The sequence below is a fragment of the Adiantum capillus-veneris genome, chromosome 9 (genome assembly GCF_014529385.1).
Source record: "Adiantum capillus-veneris isolate H3 chromosome 9, ASM1452938v2, whole genome shotgun sequence".
Taxonomy (NCBI): domain Eukaryota; kingdom Viridiplantae; phylum Streptophyta; class Polypodiopsida; order Polypodiales; family Pteridaceae; genus Adiantum; species Adiantum capillus-veneris.
This window is the reverse complement of record NC_140939.1, coordinates 26,588,500-26,604,826: the sequence shown is the minus strand read 5'-3', so window position 1 is coordinate 26,604,826 and position 16,327 is coordinate 26,588,500. Positions and strand designations below refer to the sequence as shown.

Below are 16,327 nucleotides of genomic sequence, written 5' to 3'. Positions count from 1 at the left end.
CTGTTTAGCTTGGTCCTCCAGCGCAATTGTGATTTGATTGTAGCCAGAGTACCCTTCTAAAAAGCTATAAGCTTCCTTCCATGCAACTCTTTCAAGACATGTGCTGAATATGGCAAGGGATAATGGTCCCTCCTAGTGGCGGCATTGACCTTGAGATCCACACACACACTGAGTTTCCCATTCTTTTTTGACACAATCACTATTGGAGACATCCATTCTGAGTGCTCAATAGGGTATGAATCCGCATTTCACAAGCTTTTCAATCTCTTCTTGAACGATTTTTGCATATTTAGGATTCATTGGGTAGGGTCGTTGCTGAATTGGTTTAGCCATGTTATTCATGGGGATTGTGTGTTACACTACGGAAGGTGGAACACCTTTCATATCATGATATGTCCAGGCAAATGTATCCCTGAATTCCTTGAGAAGTTCTTTAAGTACACACTCCTCAGTCTTTGTCATATCTTGGGCAATGAAAACAGGTTTGGACTCTTCTCCTGGGTGTGCTAACTCTATTTTCTTAACTATCGTTGGACCATCATAGACTCCATTGCTTCCATCGATAGGTTTTCTGTGAGCCTTTGTATACATAACCTTACGTTCCTCTGTGGTGTAGTATTTGAAATGTTCAGGTGCAGGTTGTAAGTCTGTGGGGTGTTATTGTTCTGTGGATTGTGATTTCACTTCCAATTCCTGTTATTGTTGAGCTAACTCTCGATTTTGTCGTTTCCTTACGGTACGGCTCAACTTTGTCTTCTCTGTAGTCTCTAGTTGTGCGATGTCAATGGGTTGTGGACTACACCACATAACGCTTTGAAGGTATTCATCCCAGTTATCTACCAACTTCCAATGAGCATCACATGTCCCTATATAATTAAGTCATTTTGTGGTAGATTTCTTTTCATTTATTCTAGCACGCACATTTGCTCGATATCGTTGCCTCTTATATCTCTTACTCTTCTTGTCTAATTTTTGATTACAACCGATCTCTAGTGAAGAGTCACTGGATGAATCGCTTCTTGTGTCTTCTGCTCCTTTGGATAGATTGTCATCTACGGTACCACTGGGCCTTGAATGGTTTGTCCCCATATTTGTACTAAGATTTAACTCAGATTCTTCGTCCTCAGAGTCAATTTCAATTGATGATTCTGACCCCAAATCGTGTGGACTATAGTCTTGTGAGGCGCTACTAGTTCGAATGCCAGTCAAACCTTTATCTTGTAGGTCATCAGAAGCTATATGCATTGCTTCTAGCATATTTAAGGGTACGAGCGGTGGCATTTTATCCCCCTCAAGTGCTACCCAGGTCGTCCCCCTATTTTCCCAAGTGTCTATGGCTGCTGCTAGGTGGACCCAATTCACATTGTCCGACTCAGTCATTCCAGGTAGTACATCCATATAAGGAGAATCTTCCCCAACATCAGTGTCCGCTTTACACGTGTAACAATACTGCAATGGGACCGAGTGAATTGTGGTGTCAGATCTATGATCAATTGTAAACTTGTTTCTTAGAGGATGTGCTCGACTAGTTACAAGATCCACTCGAATGACAGAATCTTGGAACTGCAAGTAGACATGGTTTTTAGACCAGTCATGCGTCATTTTTGCTTCCCTCATGAAAAGACGTCCTGATATCATCTCCGATGCAATAGTGTGTTTGGAGAAATCCATAATAATGAAGGTAATCCTTATTTTATGTTCAAAGACCTTGATCTTGAGATCTTGTAGCATCCCAATAGGCTTAACAATAGACCCATTGGCCATCTTCACTACTATGGTTGTGGTCGCAAGGTGAGGTCTTCCCATAGTTTCCTATCAATTTTTAGTCACAGTGCTAATCCCAGCACCACCATCCATGATTCCCTTCACAGTTAATCCCTTAGTAGTGATTGGTATGGTCGCATTGGATTCATCATCCTCAAAGTATTGTCCCAACTTGTTAACAGGTATTTCTATAACAAGGTTCTCATCTAGGTTGGGTTGTGGATCTAAGTGTCCTCCTCTATTGGCATCTCCCCAGCTCCAATCCATCTGTGCAAATTGTGGTAGCCCTAACTTCAGTTCTCCATTGAAGAAAGCTCGAAGAGCTGAGACTAGCTCAGGGTCTTTATATAGTTTGGACATGATGGTGGTTCTAACTTTTGAAGACATGAAATCCATCAATTTGGCAATGTTTAACGGCACCTTTTGGGCTTCAGTCCCTTGACGTGGGGAAGATGGGATCTCCATTTCTTCGATAGGATCAGGTAGTCCCTATGTAAACATTCTTTCCATCAAGAAGTGAGGACGTCCACTTTCCCATGACTTTAAGTCACTTTCTTCTTGGATGACACTAGGTATGGCTAAGGGTCTATGGACTTGGTGAGGTTGTTGTTGCGTAGGGAACACGGTGTCTGTAATCTGGATTTGCCTAGGTGTTGGTTCTAGATCCCTTTGGGTGTTTTTTACCAAACTCTTAAATTGCTTGACTCGCTCAATCTCCTCTGTAGGGTTTGGATAAGTTCCTATCTTCTTCTTGGATCTTGGCCATTATGGCTCATGAAGATCTTTCTTGTTGGTTTCTATCTTAGTGGTCGTTTTGGTCTCCATGGTTTCTCTTGAATCAGAATCCTCTTCAGCGTCGTTCATATATACAGGGTCGTCACCAGTCTCTATGTTGGTCTTTGAACCGGGGTCTGACTTCGTTGCTTTTTGCGATCTCTTCCTTCGTGTTTTCTTCTTTTTTTGAGATTGGGCAATTGATGCTGTGTCTCTTTCCTAGAATATAATTTTTTTTTTTGGAGCATCGATCGTGTGAGTACATTTATCGGTACCATAGGTGTACTTTGTGATGGCTCCTCGGTAACCTCAATCAAGTTTAATGGCGTGATCTACGGTGCATTTGGATTACTTGGACATTGGGCAATCAAATGATCTATACCACATCGATTACACATGAGTATCGGCATTGTAGACGTGCTTGCTTGATTGGTTTGCATTAGTGTGGCGTTCTTTTGTAGCCTAATAGGACACTCGGCCACACGATGCGGACCTCCACACTCATAGCATTAAAGAGGTGGTCTCTTAGCAGTGTAATTGATATTTTGGCCTCTTGTAGCAAGAGCAGCTACTTGATAGACCGGTTTGACTTGTCCCCAATAGTCCTCCATGTAGTATTGCGGACTTTCTTCAAGCACATCCATCCCATAGGCAATATTATGATCTATATCTTCCTCACAGCCTTCCAAACAAGCAATAAATGACTCACAACCCACTTGATTCACTGAAGTGATTCTCGGATGTGGTGGTTGCGGTCCTAGCATTGGAGGTGGTAAGGATGTTGTTTGAACAACATTCGGGGCCTTATGGACCATGCATTGTGACGTTTGTTCAAGAGGTGGAGCCAGCATCAATGCAGGCACTCGAGGTGTGTGTCCATGCTAAGAGTGGTCTATTGGCCATCGCGCGCTTAAATACTATGCAATCCTTAGCTTAATGATCATACCTCCCACAGGCATTGCAGTTCCCATTGAATTTTACTCTAAAAGTAGGGCATTCATTGGTACTATGCGGTCCATAGCATACTGAGCACCATTGTTGCTCCCTTCTTGGATACATATGATTGTTTTGCGGAGCACGATTGTCTCTAAGACTCTCTTGAATAGCCTTGGTGAGATATGCTAAAGTCATCTTAGATATCTTTGGCTCCTTAGTAATAGGCTTTAGGGTCATTGGCTGATGCTCCGATGCTTGCGAGCTAATAAATTTAGGCTCAACAGACATCTTTCTCCTTGAATCGTTAAATTATCCTCCAATTGGATCGCATTGGTGGTGATTGCTTTCCAAGTGGTGATATCTCTAATGACTAGGCCATTGTAGATATCCTCATGTCGTAATCCCCTAATGAATCTATAAAGCAATTGGTTATTGTTGAAGCGTTCATTTGGATTACAACGAGAATTCAAATGCTTTAAGTGACTAATAAAGTCTCTCACCGACTCTCTTTCCTCTCATTGGTTTTTTTGGAGCTCAGAGGCTACATTCCAAAGCACTCCCTCTTGTATGTATTCTTTCAAGAACAGTCTCTTAAGAGTAGGGTAAATCGTTTTTTCTTCCACCCTTAGGGTTGTATACCAATCCGCAGCCTTTCCACTTAAGGTTAGGCTTAAAGCATTACTCTTATGCGGATCATTGTGTTCTCCTAGAGAATCGCATATTTGTTCAAACACTTCGATATGCTTTCTCACATCGTCGTCTCCACTAAATTTTTGTGTGAGCTTGGCTATTTGTACTGCCTTACTTCTAGGTTCTCTATTAGGCGTGTTACGCATATTTTTAGGAATAGATCCATCGATAGCTTGAGCAAATGTTGCCATGTCACCTAAGTGAGCAGGCACCATGGGTGAAGGCACTCCAAAGACTACATGTGGAGTAGGTATTGGCATTGGGCTTGGCGTGTAGGAAGCCCTTGGTTTCCACGTTGGGTATAGTGTTGTTCCATGTGGCGGCCCAAAGTTCATATGTGTGGCCCTAAGCATAGCAGACGTCAGATGTGACATGGTAATGTTAGCTGGTATGGTCCCATGGAAATAAGAGCTTGGGTGTTGTGGTTGTGGAGCATAGGTAGTTGAAACAATGGGAGGGGTAGGAACCACATGAGTACGAGGATCCATGGGTGCATACGATTGGTACACACTTGTAGGTATTGTTGTCGGCATTGAGCTACCATGTAGCGGTGCTTTACTAACAAATGAGGTCCATGGCGTGTTTCTTGGCATGCCCTTCATTGGGGTAGATGGTAGCCGTGGTGTCATCAAGGGAAAGATGAGCTAGACTTGGAAAGGTAAAGCTATCACTTGTGGGCTCAGATTGCACTGAGACCCCTGGCGAAACAACATATGGAGGATCCATGTGACTTACGGAGGAAGTCTTCATTTGCGATAAGGTCGGTTGTTTAGCCTTTCCCGTATCCAAGAATCTCATGAGACCCGTTGAAGGCATGTTGATCCCCTCGTTCTGTCTCTCTAACTCAATGACTCTATGGATGACCTTACAAACTCTTTGTTGTTGATTCTTCACACTAGTAGCACCCATTGTAGATTGTAGGACATCTAACCAACCCACGTGATAGGTATGATATGTGTATAGGTCAGTTAGAGTTTCCTTTGTAGTTCGTATTCCCAGTTCTCATTTAGGAACGCTCCATCTAAGCTTGAGGTGCTAGGGATGTCCTTTGAACTAGATGCAATGTGGCTCTCTATGGGTTAACCCTCAGTGGTCGCTAATTCCGGAGCACTCGATTGCTGCCCTAGTAAAGATATTGACATAGGAGCTCTTTTAACTCTCTTTGTTGCTCCGCCTTGCGTAAGCTCTCGATTTCCTTTTCCCTAGCCGTAATGATATATCGCTCAACCTCTTGCACCTCGGTAGGGCTTCTATCATCAGGTAATATAACCTTGGAAGGGAATAGATATGAAGAGTCAGGGGATGCAGTGAATGGAGTATTCACGTGCACATTCTCTAAGGGCATTGGGTCTACGTTCGTCATGAATGACGAATTTACTTCCCCACCCCCCTCATTTACATCGTTAGCTCTATGTTCGGAGCGAGTGGCTCTACTAAAGGTTTCCTTCAAGCGGCTAAGCACGCTCGGCCCAGACCATGGACCCATGGCATGCATGTCTTGGCTTGAGCTATCAGGATTAGGCATTGGGAAGCCCTCCATGACGTCGTAGTCAGAGGAAGAGTCACTAGCCGCTATGTTTGGGTCTTGGTTTGTACTACCTTGGGTCCCCGCCGAGGGCCCGGAACCTAAGGTAGATGGATGATGAGAACTCGCGTAAGTCAAAATTCTCTCTAGTTGCTCCGTCTCTAGCACACGACCAGAGCGCAGATGCATGTGCCTTTGGCACCCTACAAGCGTCGGTGAATAACCTCGAAGGTTAACTACTTACTTTTTTAGGCGTCTGTTTTCACTCGTTTTTTGATGTTTTTTAATGATCGGTTTTTTGAATAAAGTGTGTGATAGCTCGAAACGAGCGTATCACTCAGAAGGTCGCGGTGTGCTTTACAGCACAACATTCGATCACCTGAAGCTCCGTTGGTCCTCAAAAAGATCGATTTTTAGCTACGTGTAAAGCTAAAATACGTAATTTTAAAGGGAGCCTGAGCCTGAGCCTGAGCCTGAGCCTGAGCCTGAGCCTGAGCCTGAGCCTGAGCCTGAGCCTGAGCCTGAGCCTGAGCCTGAGCCTGAGCCTGAGCCTGAGCCCGAGCCCGAGCCCGAGCCCGAGCCCGAGCCCGAGCCCGAGCCCGACGATGGTGTGTCACTCGCCGCTTTATGCTTGCTGTCGTGGAGGATTCCTCGCCGCGAAGAAGAGGGAGACGTCGCCACGCCGCCGTCGTGCCGCCGTCGCAATGCTCGATTACACACACTCTCTCTCTCTCTCTCACGCATACACACACACAAGGAGATGACGAAGAAGAAGAAGATGGAGATGGAGCAAGAGCACTCTTCAATTGCACAAATGAAAGAATGAGTGAATTTTAGGTTTAGTTGACTTTTATATGAGCTCGCCTCATTTACACTTGGGCGCCAATTAATCCCTTGAATGTTCCACTCAGAGTGCGTCTCTCATCTTTGAGGCTCGCCTTGTCTCCCATCGACGGAGACTGTTTGTGAGTTTTGATTGGAGTTGATCCATACTCTCAGGGGTCGGTTCAAGAGACTTTAGGGCAGTTCTGACCGCATGCGGGGAGCGCATAGAGGCGTTCCTACGACTCTGGCACCCTGGGCCGTTCTTCACCATGGTCCAGGTTGAGCCTAGATGGCACTGCCGCCCACCTGTGTGGCTCTTCCCTCCTCCCATTTCTTGATTTAGCCCTCATTGTATATCTGCTGCTTTTCATTGGGAGTCTCCCCTTATGGTTGATGTAGCCCTCTCTAGTAGAGGTGGTTGTAGCCCTATGGGCAGTTTTATTAAGTGGTGGAAGGATCTTTTTCTCGGGAAAAAAAAATCCTTACATGGTGGTAGCCACTCTTCAAGTCGATCTTGGAGAATATGATAGCCCCATTGAGACTCTCCAAAATGTACTCGATGTGAGCTATAGGAAACTTGTTCTTGTTTGTCATCTTATTGAGGGCCTTGTAATCCATAGATAATTGCGATGAGCTATCTTTCTTACGAACAAAAAGAATTGTAGCAGCAAAAGGAATTACATTGGGACGTATAAAACCCCTATCCAACAACTCACCTAGTTGGCGCTCTAGCTCCTCTTCATTAGCCAATATGGAAACTTACTTACAGGTTGTGTGCTCTGTCCACTAGGTCGATGACATGTTCGGACAAGTCCTTTAGATTAGGTTTTCCTGTTTTGGAATCCTCTTGTATAAACGGTTTGTACATGCATTTTGATAGATGTTATTACACTTCGGTGGGCAACTGACATGATGTGCATCTAGGTCCAGAGGAACGTGTCGGTTCAGTTCTTTCTTCAAATGGTTTACATAGTAGTAAGTTGTCATCTGAAAACTCTCGAGTGCACACATTTGCACATTTCCCAACCTGGCATATTTTCTGGACTTGGTACCGAAAAAGTTAGTATAAAAGAAGTAGCAACCCTAGCGTTTTTTATCAGATTTGTGGAGCACTAGATCAGCCCCCATAGTTCTTTTGTCTTTCGCAGCTGCCTTTGGCGTTTTGCAAACACCTCACCGGGTCATCCCAACGACCCCAACGTTTTCAGTTTTGGCCAGCTCCCTCGCCGAAAAAGCCTCGCCATTGCGAGCGCTCATCCCTCACTACAGCTCGCACCTTTTGCCAGTCCATTGAGCCTCTTCTCGGTCATTTCCTCACGGCATTGAGTGCTCCCATTGTTGTCCATCATCAACTGCGTTTTCAGCCATGCTTAGTGTGTCAAATTTGTTGTGTTTTTTATCTGTGTTTGTGCAGCCAGCCTTTAGCTCTTCATTCCTCTCACATCAGGAGTGCAAATCAGCCCCAGATCCCTTGTGGCGATCGGCAACTCCTCTTCGAGAAGGTGCATCAAATCAGCCCTGGAAGTGCTTCATTTCGAAGAGTGCCGCGGTGACATTCCCCATTCGAGTCAGTAGAGTTTCCATTTGAGGTATTGCATGTGTGTACATTCCATTTATGCAATCAATAGCAAATCCCACATCGGCAATGGAGGAGGGAACCTTGAGAAGGTTGGTTGGACCCCATCAGGTCTCTCTCTCTCTCTCTCTCTCTAAAGGGAAGCATCAATCATGCTAAGTATCACATATTCAAGCAAGGAAAGAAGTCCTCTTCAGAAATCTCCTTCGGGACCTCCGTGAAATAACTCTAACTAAGAAACATGGAAAACGCTGTGCATCGACCAGGAGTTAGATAACCTCAATTTCATACACATCATTTAACTTTTTAATTGTTGGAAATGCACCATACATTCTGAAAGAGAACTTTGGACACTTCTTTCCTATTTACTTAAGACAATGCTTCATGATTCTAAGATACAACGAATCCCCTTCCTTGTTAGTAAGATCTTGACGATGCTTGTTTCCCTGTCCTGAATAAGATTTATGAGCCTTGCTTAGCTAAAGTTTCACAATCTCAATAATTTGGTCCAAGGACACAGCTCTCACCATTGACATCAGACAACAGATCCAGTTAACAAAGTCTCAAACGGACAGCCAAATGTTACCTCATATGGAGCTCTATCAATGGCATTGGAATAGGATTCACTCAAAGTTGCTTATACCAATGGGAGGTAATATTCCTAGTGAGACTGTTGATCATGCACATATGACTTTTGAGATCGAAGGCTAATTAATTGTAAATCTCAGCTTGACCATTGGACTGTAGATGAAATGCAGATGAAAAATTCAACTGAGTATCAAAATTCTTAGATAGTGCTTGCCAAAAATATCATGTAAACTTGCCTTCTCTATCTAATTCAATCAGCTTTGGCAAACCACAAAGGGGATACCAATGCTTAATGAACAATCTTGCTACATCTTGTGTTGTGATTGTTTCCTTGCAAGGAATTAATATGCAAATGTCAGGTGCGGTGGAAGTTTTTGAGGATTTTAACTCGAATCTAGTACTTCGCACAAATACAAGGTTACATTACTTCAGGTTAATTTACTTTAATTAAGAGAACTGAATTGAACACTGAGAGAGAGAGAGAGAGAGAGAGAGAGAGAGAGAGAGAGAGAGAGAGAGAGAGAGAGAGAGAGAGAGAGAGAGAGAGAGAGAGAGAGAGAGAGAGAGAGAGAGAGAGAGAGAGAGAACGAACTTGACACCGCATGTCAGGTCCCAACCACGCTCAAGGGTCCCCTTGCTTTGTTGGCAGAGAAAATACTTGCTGAAATGTTGATATAATGGCTAAATGTTGAATATTGAGTACTTCATGTTGATGCTGATCTGATGCAAAATCGCTAGGCTGACCTGGTCCAAATACGTTAGGTTGATCTGATGCAAAAACTTGGGCTGAACTGATGCAAAAACATTGGGCTAGGTTACAAAGCGTTGGGCTGAACTGATGCAAAACACTGATGATGCTAGGGTGTTGGTGATGGAAATGCTAGGTGTTGAGGTGTTGTGGGTGTTGGATACCCTTGCGGCTGGGATATGAGATGCTTAAAACTGAAGGGCGAGTAACTCTTTTATAGATTTTTTGCCATTTGCCCTACCTACCCTTTATAAATGTCATGATTAAGTCGCTTATTAATAAATGACTTAAGTGATTGTTTATGCGCCTATATGCTTAAGTGATTGTATTGTGCAAATGAGGGTATGCAACTATGAGCTTCCTGATCATGCACGTCCTGCTAGAGGCTCACAAAATGCTAGGCTAGATCCTAAGCTAACCAAGACTGATGCTAACTTGTAGCAATAGCTTGTCCACGTGGCTCAAGTGCAATGCGCATGTGACATATCCCCCTGTTAAAGGTGAGACACAAGTGCCGAACTTCATTCTATGGATGCTTTTTTTACTTCTGATGCTGAATACAATCGATGCTTGTGCATGCATAACTGATGAAAACTCCTTCAAACTTACGGATACTGCGGATGTAGCTATTGCTGCGATGTAAACACCGACCACCATACAAAATTACAAGATAGCCTTACTATTGTTGTAGAATATCAACCTTGATGCTGACTCTGCCTTGCGAGCAAGTGCTACCGCCCGAATACTCCTGTTGTGAAAACATTGCAGGTGAAGATGAAAAGTAAGGGTACTTAATGGTATTTCCAATGGTTCTATGTCGGATAGAAGTGGATGCACGCTAAATGTGAATGCGAACGCAAAAGAGGGTTAGGGATCTTGTTTCCAACTCCTTCTATATTCGCATAAGAGGCAAGTAGATCCCTGTATTCAAGATCTAAATCTTCGTGTATCCGATGATGATATTTGTTCAAAGACATAGCAATGAAGATGGGAGCGCACTTGATGCGCGATGGACTAAGGGGTCGGAGTGGCTAATTTTCGTAGGCAACACGTATTAGTACGGGCGCGGGACAGGGACACGAAACTTCTCTAATAAAAAAGAATTTGAGATAGGTTGCTTGGGTTCTTGATTTTTCCCTTGAGTTCGCAAAGCCGAAGCACGTCCATAGCTTTGATACCAATGTTAGATGTGGCAGAAGGGTTTAAGAATTTTAACACGAATCTAGTACTTTGCACAAATATGAGGTTACTTTAGTTCAATTGAGAGAACTCAATTGAAGAGAGAGAGAGAGAGAGAGAGAGAGAGAGAGATGACACAGCATATCGGGATCCAACCACCCTCAAGGCTCCCCTTGCTTTGTTGCGAGAGCAAGTACGTGCTTTGATTACTTGCACAAATGTTGATACAATGGCTAAATGTTGAATATAGAGTACTTCATATTGATGCAAAACGCTAGGCTGATTTGGTGCAAGAACGAGGGGCTGAACCGATGCAAAACGTTGGGTTGAATTGATGCTAAACGTTGATGATGTTGAGGTGCTGGTGATGGAAATGCTATGTGTTGAGGTATTGTGGGTGTTGGCTGATTTGATGCTCAGGTTGGATCTGATGCAAAACGTTGATGATGTTGGGGTGCTGGCGATGAAAACGCTAGGTACAGGGTGTTGTGGGCGTTGGATGCCCCTGCGGGTACTCGGTTTTGATGTCTTAAAAATTGAAGGCCCAGTGACTCTTTAATAGAGTTTTAGCCACTTGCTCTACCTATTTTTCATAAATGTCATGTCAGTCACTTCTTAATAAATGACTTACGCGATGGTTTATATGCTTATATGCTTAAGTGATTGTACTGTGCAAGTGAGGATATGCGACTATGACCTGCTTGATCATGCATGTCCTTCTACAGGCTCACAAGGTGCCAAGCTAGATCTTAAGCTAACTAAGACGGATGATGGATGACTTGTAACAGTAGCTTGTCCATGTGGCTCAAGTGCAATGCACATGACAACAAAACTTGCTGAAGCGATCAACGATTTTTAAACATTGTGTATTCATTAAATGCAAACTAGGATGAAGATTAGTCACAAAATCCATGGAAATGTGTTGAAATTGGCCGTCAGGAATAGGTAGCGGCATCAAAAAACCTTGCTACTTACCCCTACGGGCTTTTACTTTTTGACAAATGGAACACTATGTGACATACTTAAACACATCTTTTTGTATTTTAGGCCGATAAAAGAATCTTTGTACTTTTTCTAAAGTGGTGAGTGGATCATGTGCATTGTGCATTATGGCTTGTCTAAGAGAAGGTAATACACAAAGACGACGATGAAAATACAAGACTCTCATGAATCAGATAGTTGTTGGACCCTCGACAGCAAAATGCTGCAACCATTGCTCACCTAACTCGGAATTTGCATATTGATTTTTCATACTGTCAAAAGATACTCCTTGAATGGAGACCGTGGAACTTGACTCGAGAGCCACGATAGACACTTTGTGATTTAACGCATTTGCAATGGAGTTAGCTTACCAGAAACATATTCAATCAAATCACCAAATTGCTCAAAAAACTGAGACAACCTTACCTGGTGGTCACTCCAATGTGCACTAGGCATAGACTGGAGCCACTTGAGGGCTTGATGATCAATACGAACAATAAAATCTCTACCATACAAAAAATGCTTCCAATGCTTTAGAGAATAAATGACAAAGAGAAGTTTCTTATCGTACACTGAGTAGTTCTTTTTCGCACTATTTAACTTCCTACTAAGAAATGCGATTGGACGGCCATGTTGTTGTAGCACAGCCTTTGTGGCGATGTTGTTCACATCTGTCCATACCTCGAGGGGGTCATCCCAAGAGGCGATGATGAAATACGGAGCTTCAATCACCGCAACCTTGAGAGCAAGACAACACGCTAACGGCGAATCTTAATACCCCTTTCAAAACATGAGTCATTGGTGCGGCAATGCGCGCAAAATTCTCTATATGCGAATGCTAACGGCGAATCTTAATACCCCTTTCAAAACATGAGTCATTGGTGCGGCAATGCGCGCAAAATTCTCTATATGCGAATTGTATGTGTGAGGCATACCTAAAAATGAACGCACATCATAGGTTGTTTTGGGCAAATCCCAATTATGTACCTATTCTACCTTTGCGGAGTCCAGTAGACGGACACCGCTTGTAGAGATGATATAGCTCAAATAAGTTACCTCAGTCTGAAAAAATTCCAACTTCCTAGCTGCAATCTATAGTTTGCACTATCTAAACGAGCTAAAACCGTCTTTATATCTAGGTCATGTTGTTCCCATGATGTACAAAAATGAGAATTTCATCTAGAAAAATATACACACATACGCCAATCATGTCACCAAAACAAAATACCACGAAATGGGTGAAAGCACGCATGGCACCTATCAATGCAAAAGGCATAACCGTTCATATACTGATCATGTCACCAAAATGAACTACCATGTGATGGTCGAGAGTACCCACAGTACCTGTCAATCCAAAAGGCATAACCACATACTCCCACAACTCTCTCTCGGTTCGGAAGGCAGTCTTGTAGATGTCGCTCTTGAATACCCTTACCTGATGGCACCCACTCTTGAGATCGAATTACCACTATCCTACTAGTGTTGTTAATCTTAGATGGTTTCAATATTATTGCTGACATCCGGGGGTACATAATGCCAAGTCATGCAGAAATGGAATTTCATTCATTCTACGTGTGCTGTTTGAGTTCGTAAATTGTGCCTACGGGCAACATGACTCCTTGAAACAAATAAAAGGTTTTGGCTTTCCTTGGTTTGTAAACACCAGGGCTTTTCGTTTTGCAGGAAGGCAGGCTACTTCGAATGGCTTTTGATCAAAAATTTAAGGAACTGCACATTCTAAATGCCAAAGGTGGTGACCAAATTAATCGTGACAAATTGAAAGCTACCATCAAAAAGCTTGACATGCGCCTCTTGGTCGCAATCAGAGCAATAAGTGCTGCATCGTCACGAATTCAGGAACTTGCAAATGATGAATTGTACCCACAGCTATTGGAGATGCTGGGAGGGTATGCCTTTTTTGCTTGATTGCAGATTGTCTGCCTATCTTTAGGAGATCAAGATTTAGCAGTATCATGATTTTACATTCTGCATTTCTTGTTACTACTGAATGTGGGCTTAGTCCTGGTTTCATCTTGCTAAAGACATATCTTTCCGTCCCAGTTTGGATACTTGAGAATCTTGAAGGTTATGTTGTCACTTTTTTAATGAATAATTTGGGGTTGTTTCTGAGTTCCTTTAGATATAACTGTATTGCTATAGCTTGTAATTCAAGATTTTAGAGCGCATTCATCATTATTTTTGAAGGTTGGGAGACCATACAAGTATACCATGCATAGGGGGAAGAAGAATCAATCTTCCTTGAATCTTCTCTCAGAGAGAGCCAAATTCAACTGATCAGTTGAATGATTTTCAAAGAGCAAACAGCAAGGTTGGATAGAACATAAGAATGCTAGTCCTGAAGGTGGGAAGGCATTGGGACCGATGTCGTCTTATGAAACGATCGAGGATGTATTCTAGGGAGAAGAACTGATGTTGCGTGCAGAAGCACGGAACAGATAGACCTCAAGAGCTGAGAAGCTCAGTAGTGATGGAGATGGGCCATTGCAAGCAAACAATAAATTGACAGAATTTTCTTCAGAGGTTCAAATGAGTAGTCCTTGGATCATTGTACATATTTGTAGGCATGATAAGTTGTAAAAGAGCCAGCATTATAATCTCACTGATCTTTTCGCTTTGATGGGTATCTGCAAGTCAGTAAAGGAAGTACTAAGAGTAGTTCATGCAAACACTGTGATGAGAGTGGGCGGCGAGAGATGCAGAGGATAAAGAGAAGAGAAACGATCTATGAGACCAAGAGACAAAACTTATCCCGTTTGTAAATGACCAAATAGTTGTGAGGGCCCAGGGTAATAGGCCGATGCTACTGAATAGTTATGGGGGGTAACGGGGTAATGGGTCAGAAGGTTGGTTTTTTTGCTTTCTGTTTCTCTTGTTTCTCATGGGGGAAAACAAACTTTCTGATACCTCAATGCAGGTTGACAAGCATGTGGAGGATTATGGCACAATGCCACCAAACACAAACAGCAATTGCTTTGGAGCTACGGAATTTGGAGGGTTTGGTTTTAGAGAGTGAGGCTACAGAGTCCCACAAAAGGGCAACTGCAAAGCTGAAACATGAGCTGGAGAAGCTGCAAACCCATCTCCAGAGCTGGATTTGGTCTCAGAAAAAGTACATCAACGAGCTGAATGAATGGATAAGGAGGTGCTATAAAATTAGAGAGCCAAGCAAGGAGTCTGCAAAGCTCGATAAAAAGGTTTCTTCTGATTGGACAGAGAAGGCTCCAATTTTCCAGCTATTAAGAGCCTGGCGGGGCTCGATTGTGGATCTCAGTCCGGATATTTATGTCAATGGGATAAAGAGATTTGTTGCTGCGATTCGCGCCCTAGAAGAGCATCAGCTCATTGAGCTGAAATCAAAGATGCAGGCTGAGAAATCCACAAAACGTTTGGGCCGACAGACATTGTTTCTTGACAAGTTGGAGAGAGAGTACACAGAGATTAAGGGGGCCAACTTGACCTTCAGTCCTTCAAGGCTGTTGCGTTTGCCTTCCGCAAGGAAGATACCAGAAAAAAGAGCTCGTTTAGACAAGTACAAAACCCAGGTGGAAACAGAGAAGCATGTATATTTCACAGCGGCGCAAGCGCGAAAAAATACTACTGTTGATCTGCTGCAACAGCAGCTTCCATCTCTGTTTGAATCATGGTCATCATTTGCCGAAGATGCTGAGAAAATGTATGAGAAGGTGAGAGAGATGGCAGAGGCCGGTGATACACCCAACAAACAGAATGGTCCTGTTGCACGTCTAATCTGGGAGGAACAATAGGTGAGCATACTACTTGCTCTTGTAAATTCTGAGGTCTTGCTCGAAATAGTCAACCTGATTGTATGGATCACCTGTACCATCAAAAATCTTGCTAGCTTGGATGGCCTATTCAAGCAGGCATAAACTTACACAAACCGTGTATTGTTTAGCTTAAAAGTTTTGTGACTGGGTTATCTTGTGCAGAGATTTGTATTAGATGCAGGCAGGCAATTAGGAAACACAATGTAGAGAATTTAAGCTTACCATGCTGAGGCACATGTCAATTTTGCACAGCATTTTAGGGGGCAATAGAGTGTTGCACTCTCAGCCTTGATTATGAGTTCCAACAATTTTGTACCATGTTGACAGTGTAAATGAGGAACGGACGGATGTTACCGCGTATTCTTTGATCTGACGATATGTCGAATGACTCTGTATATGAAATGATTTTGAAATGCCTTGAAGATGCTTTGAAGCAAAGATTGTAAAGAGAATCTTAATAAGTGTAATATTCTCTACTTTCACTGACAAATGATGTGAAGAATTGTACAATTAATTAACCTGGTGTGTTTGTTAAATTTTTAACATGTTACTTTGGTGATCATGGAAGGTATATATTGATGCTGACAGGGAGCAAATGCTTTGAATTAGATTGAATACGAGATTTTGTCGCATGCTCGCATTGTTTTTGGACCGCATAAGGTCTTAGTAAAGGGTTGCATTTTGGGTGCAATTGTGGACCATTGGATAAGGCTTGTTGATGAGTGCCACATGGCAACGAAATTTTTTCCCCCTACTATTTCCTATAGGCCTTTGTAAGAGGGTGGTGACATTTGTGTACCTGTCTCTTTAACAAGGGGCATTGAGTATTGGGTCACACATCTTTCTCATCCTCTTTCACCTTTTTTTTTCTCAATTTGTTACAATGCTTCTTTATGTTTTTTCAGTCATTATTTTTATGCTTTTTATGATTTTGG

At 42.9% G+C, this 16,327-nt stretch overlaps 1 protein-coding gene across 2 annotated transcripts in view; it reads left to right on the top strand.

The window, feature by feature from the left end:
- LOC147450260 (uncharacterized) overlaps window positions 1-15,882 on the top strand; it is a 55,792-nt gene extending 39,910 nt beyond the window's left edge. For both annotated transcript variants that reach the window (XM_086519536.1, XM_086519537.1), the window contains exons 4-5: window positions 13,270-13,493; window positions 14,522-15,882. In XM_086519536.1, the coding sequence (XP_086375662.1) occupies window positions 13,270-13,493; window positions 14,522-15,371 (1,074 nt within the window). In that variant the 3' untranslated portion in view covers window positions 15,372-15,882. The remainder of the gene's footprint in view (window positions 1-13,269; window positions 13,494-14,521) is intronic.
- Window positions 15,883-16,327: the final 445 nt, after the last annotated feature.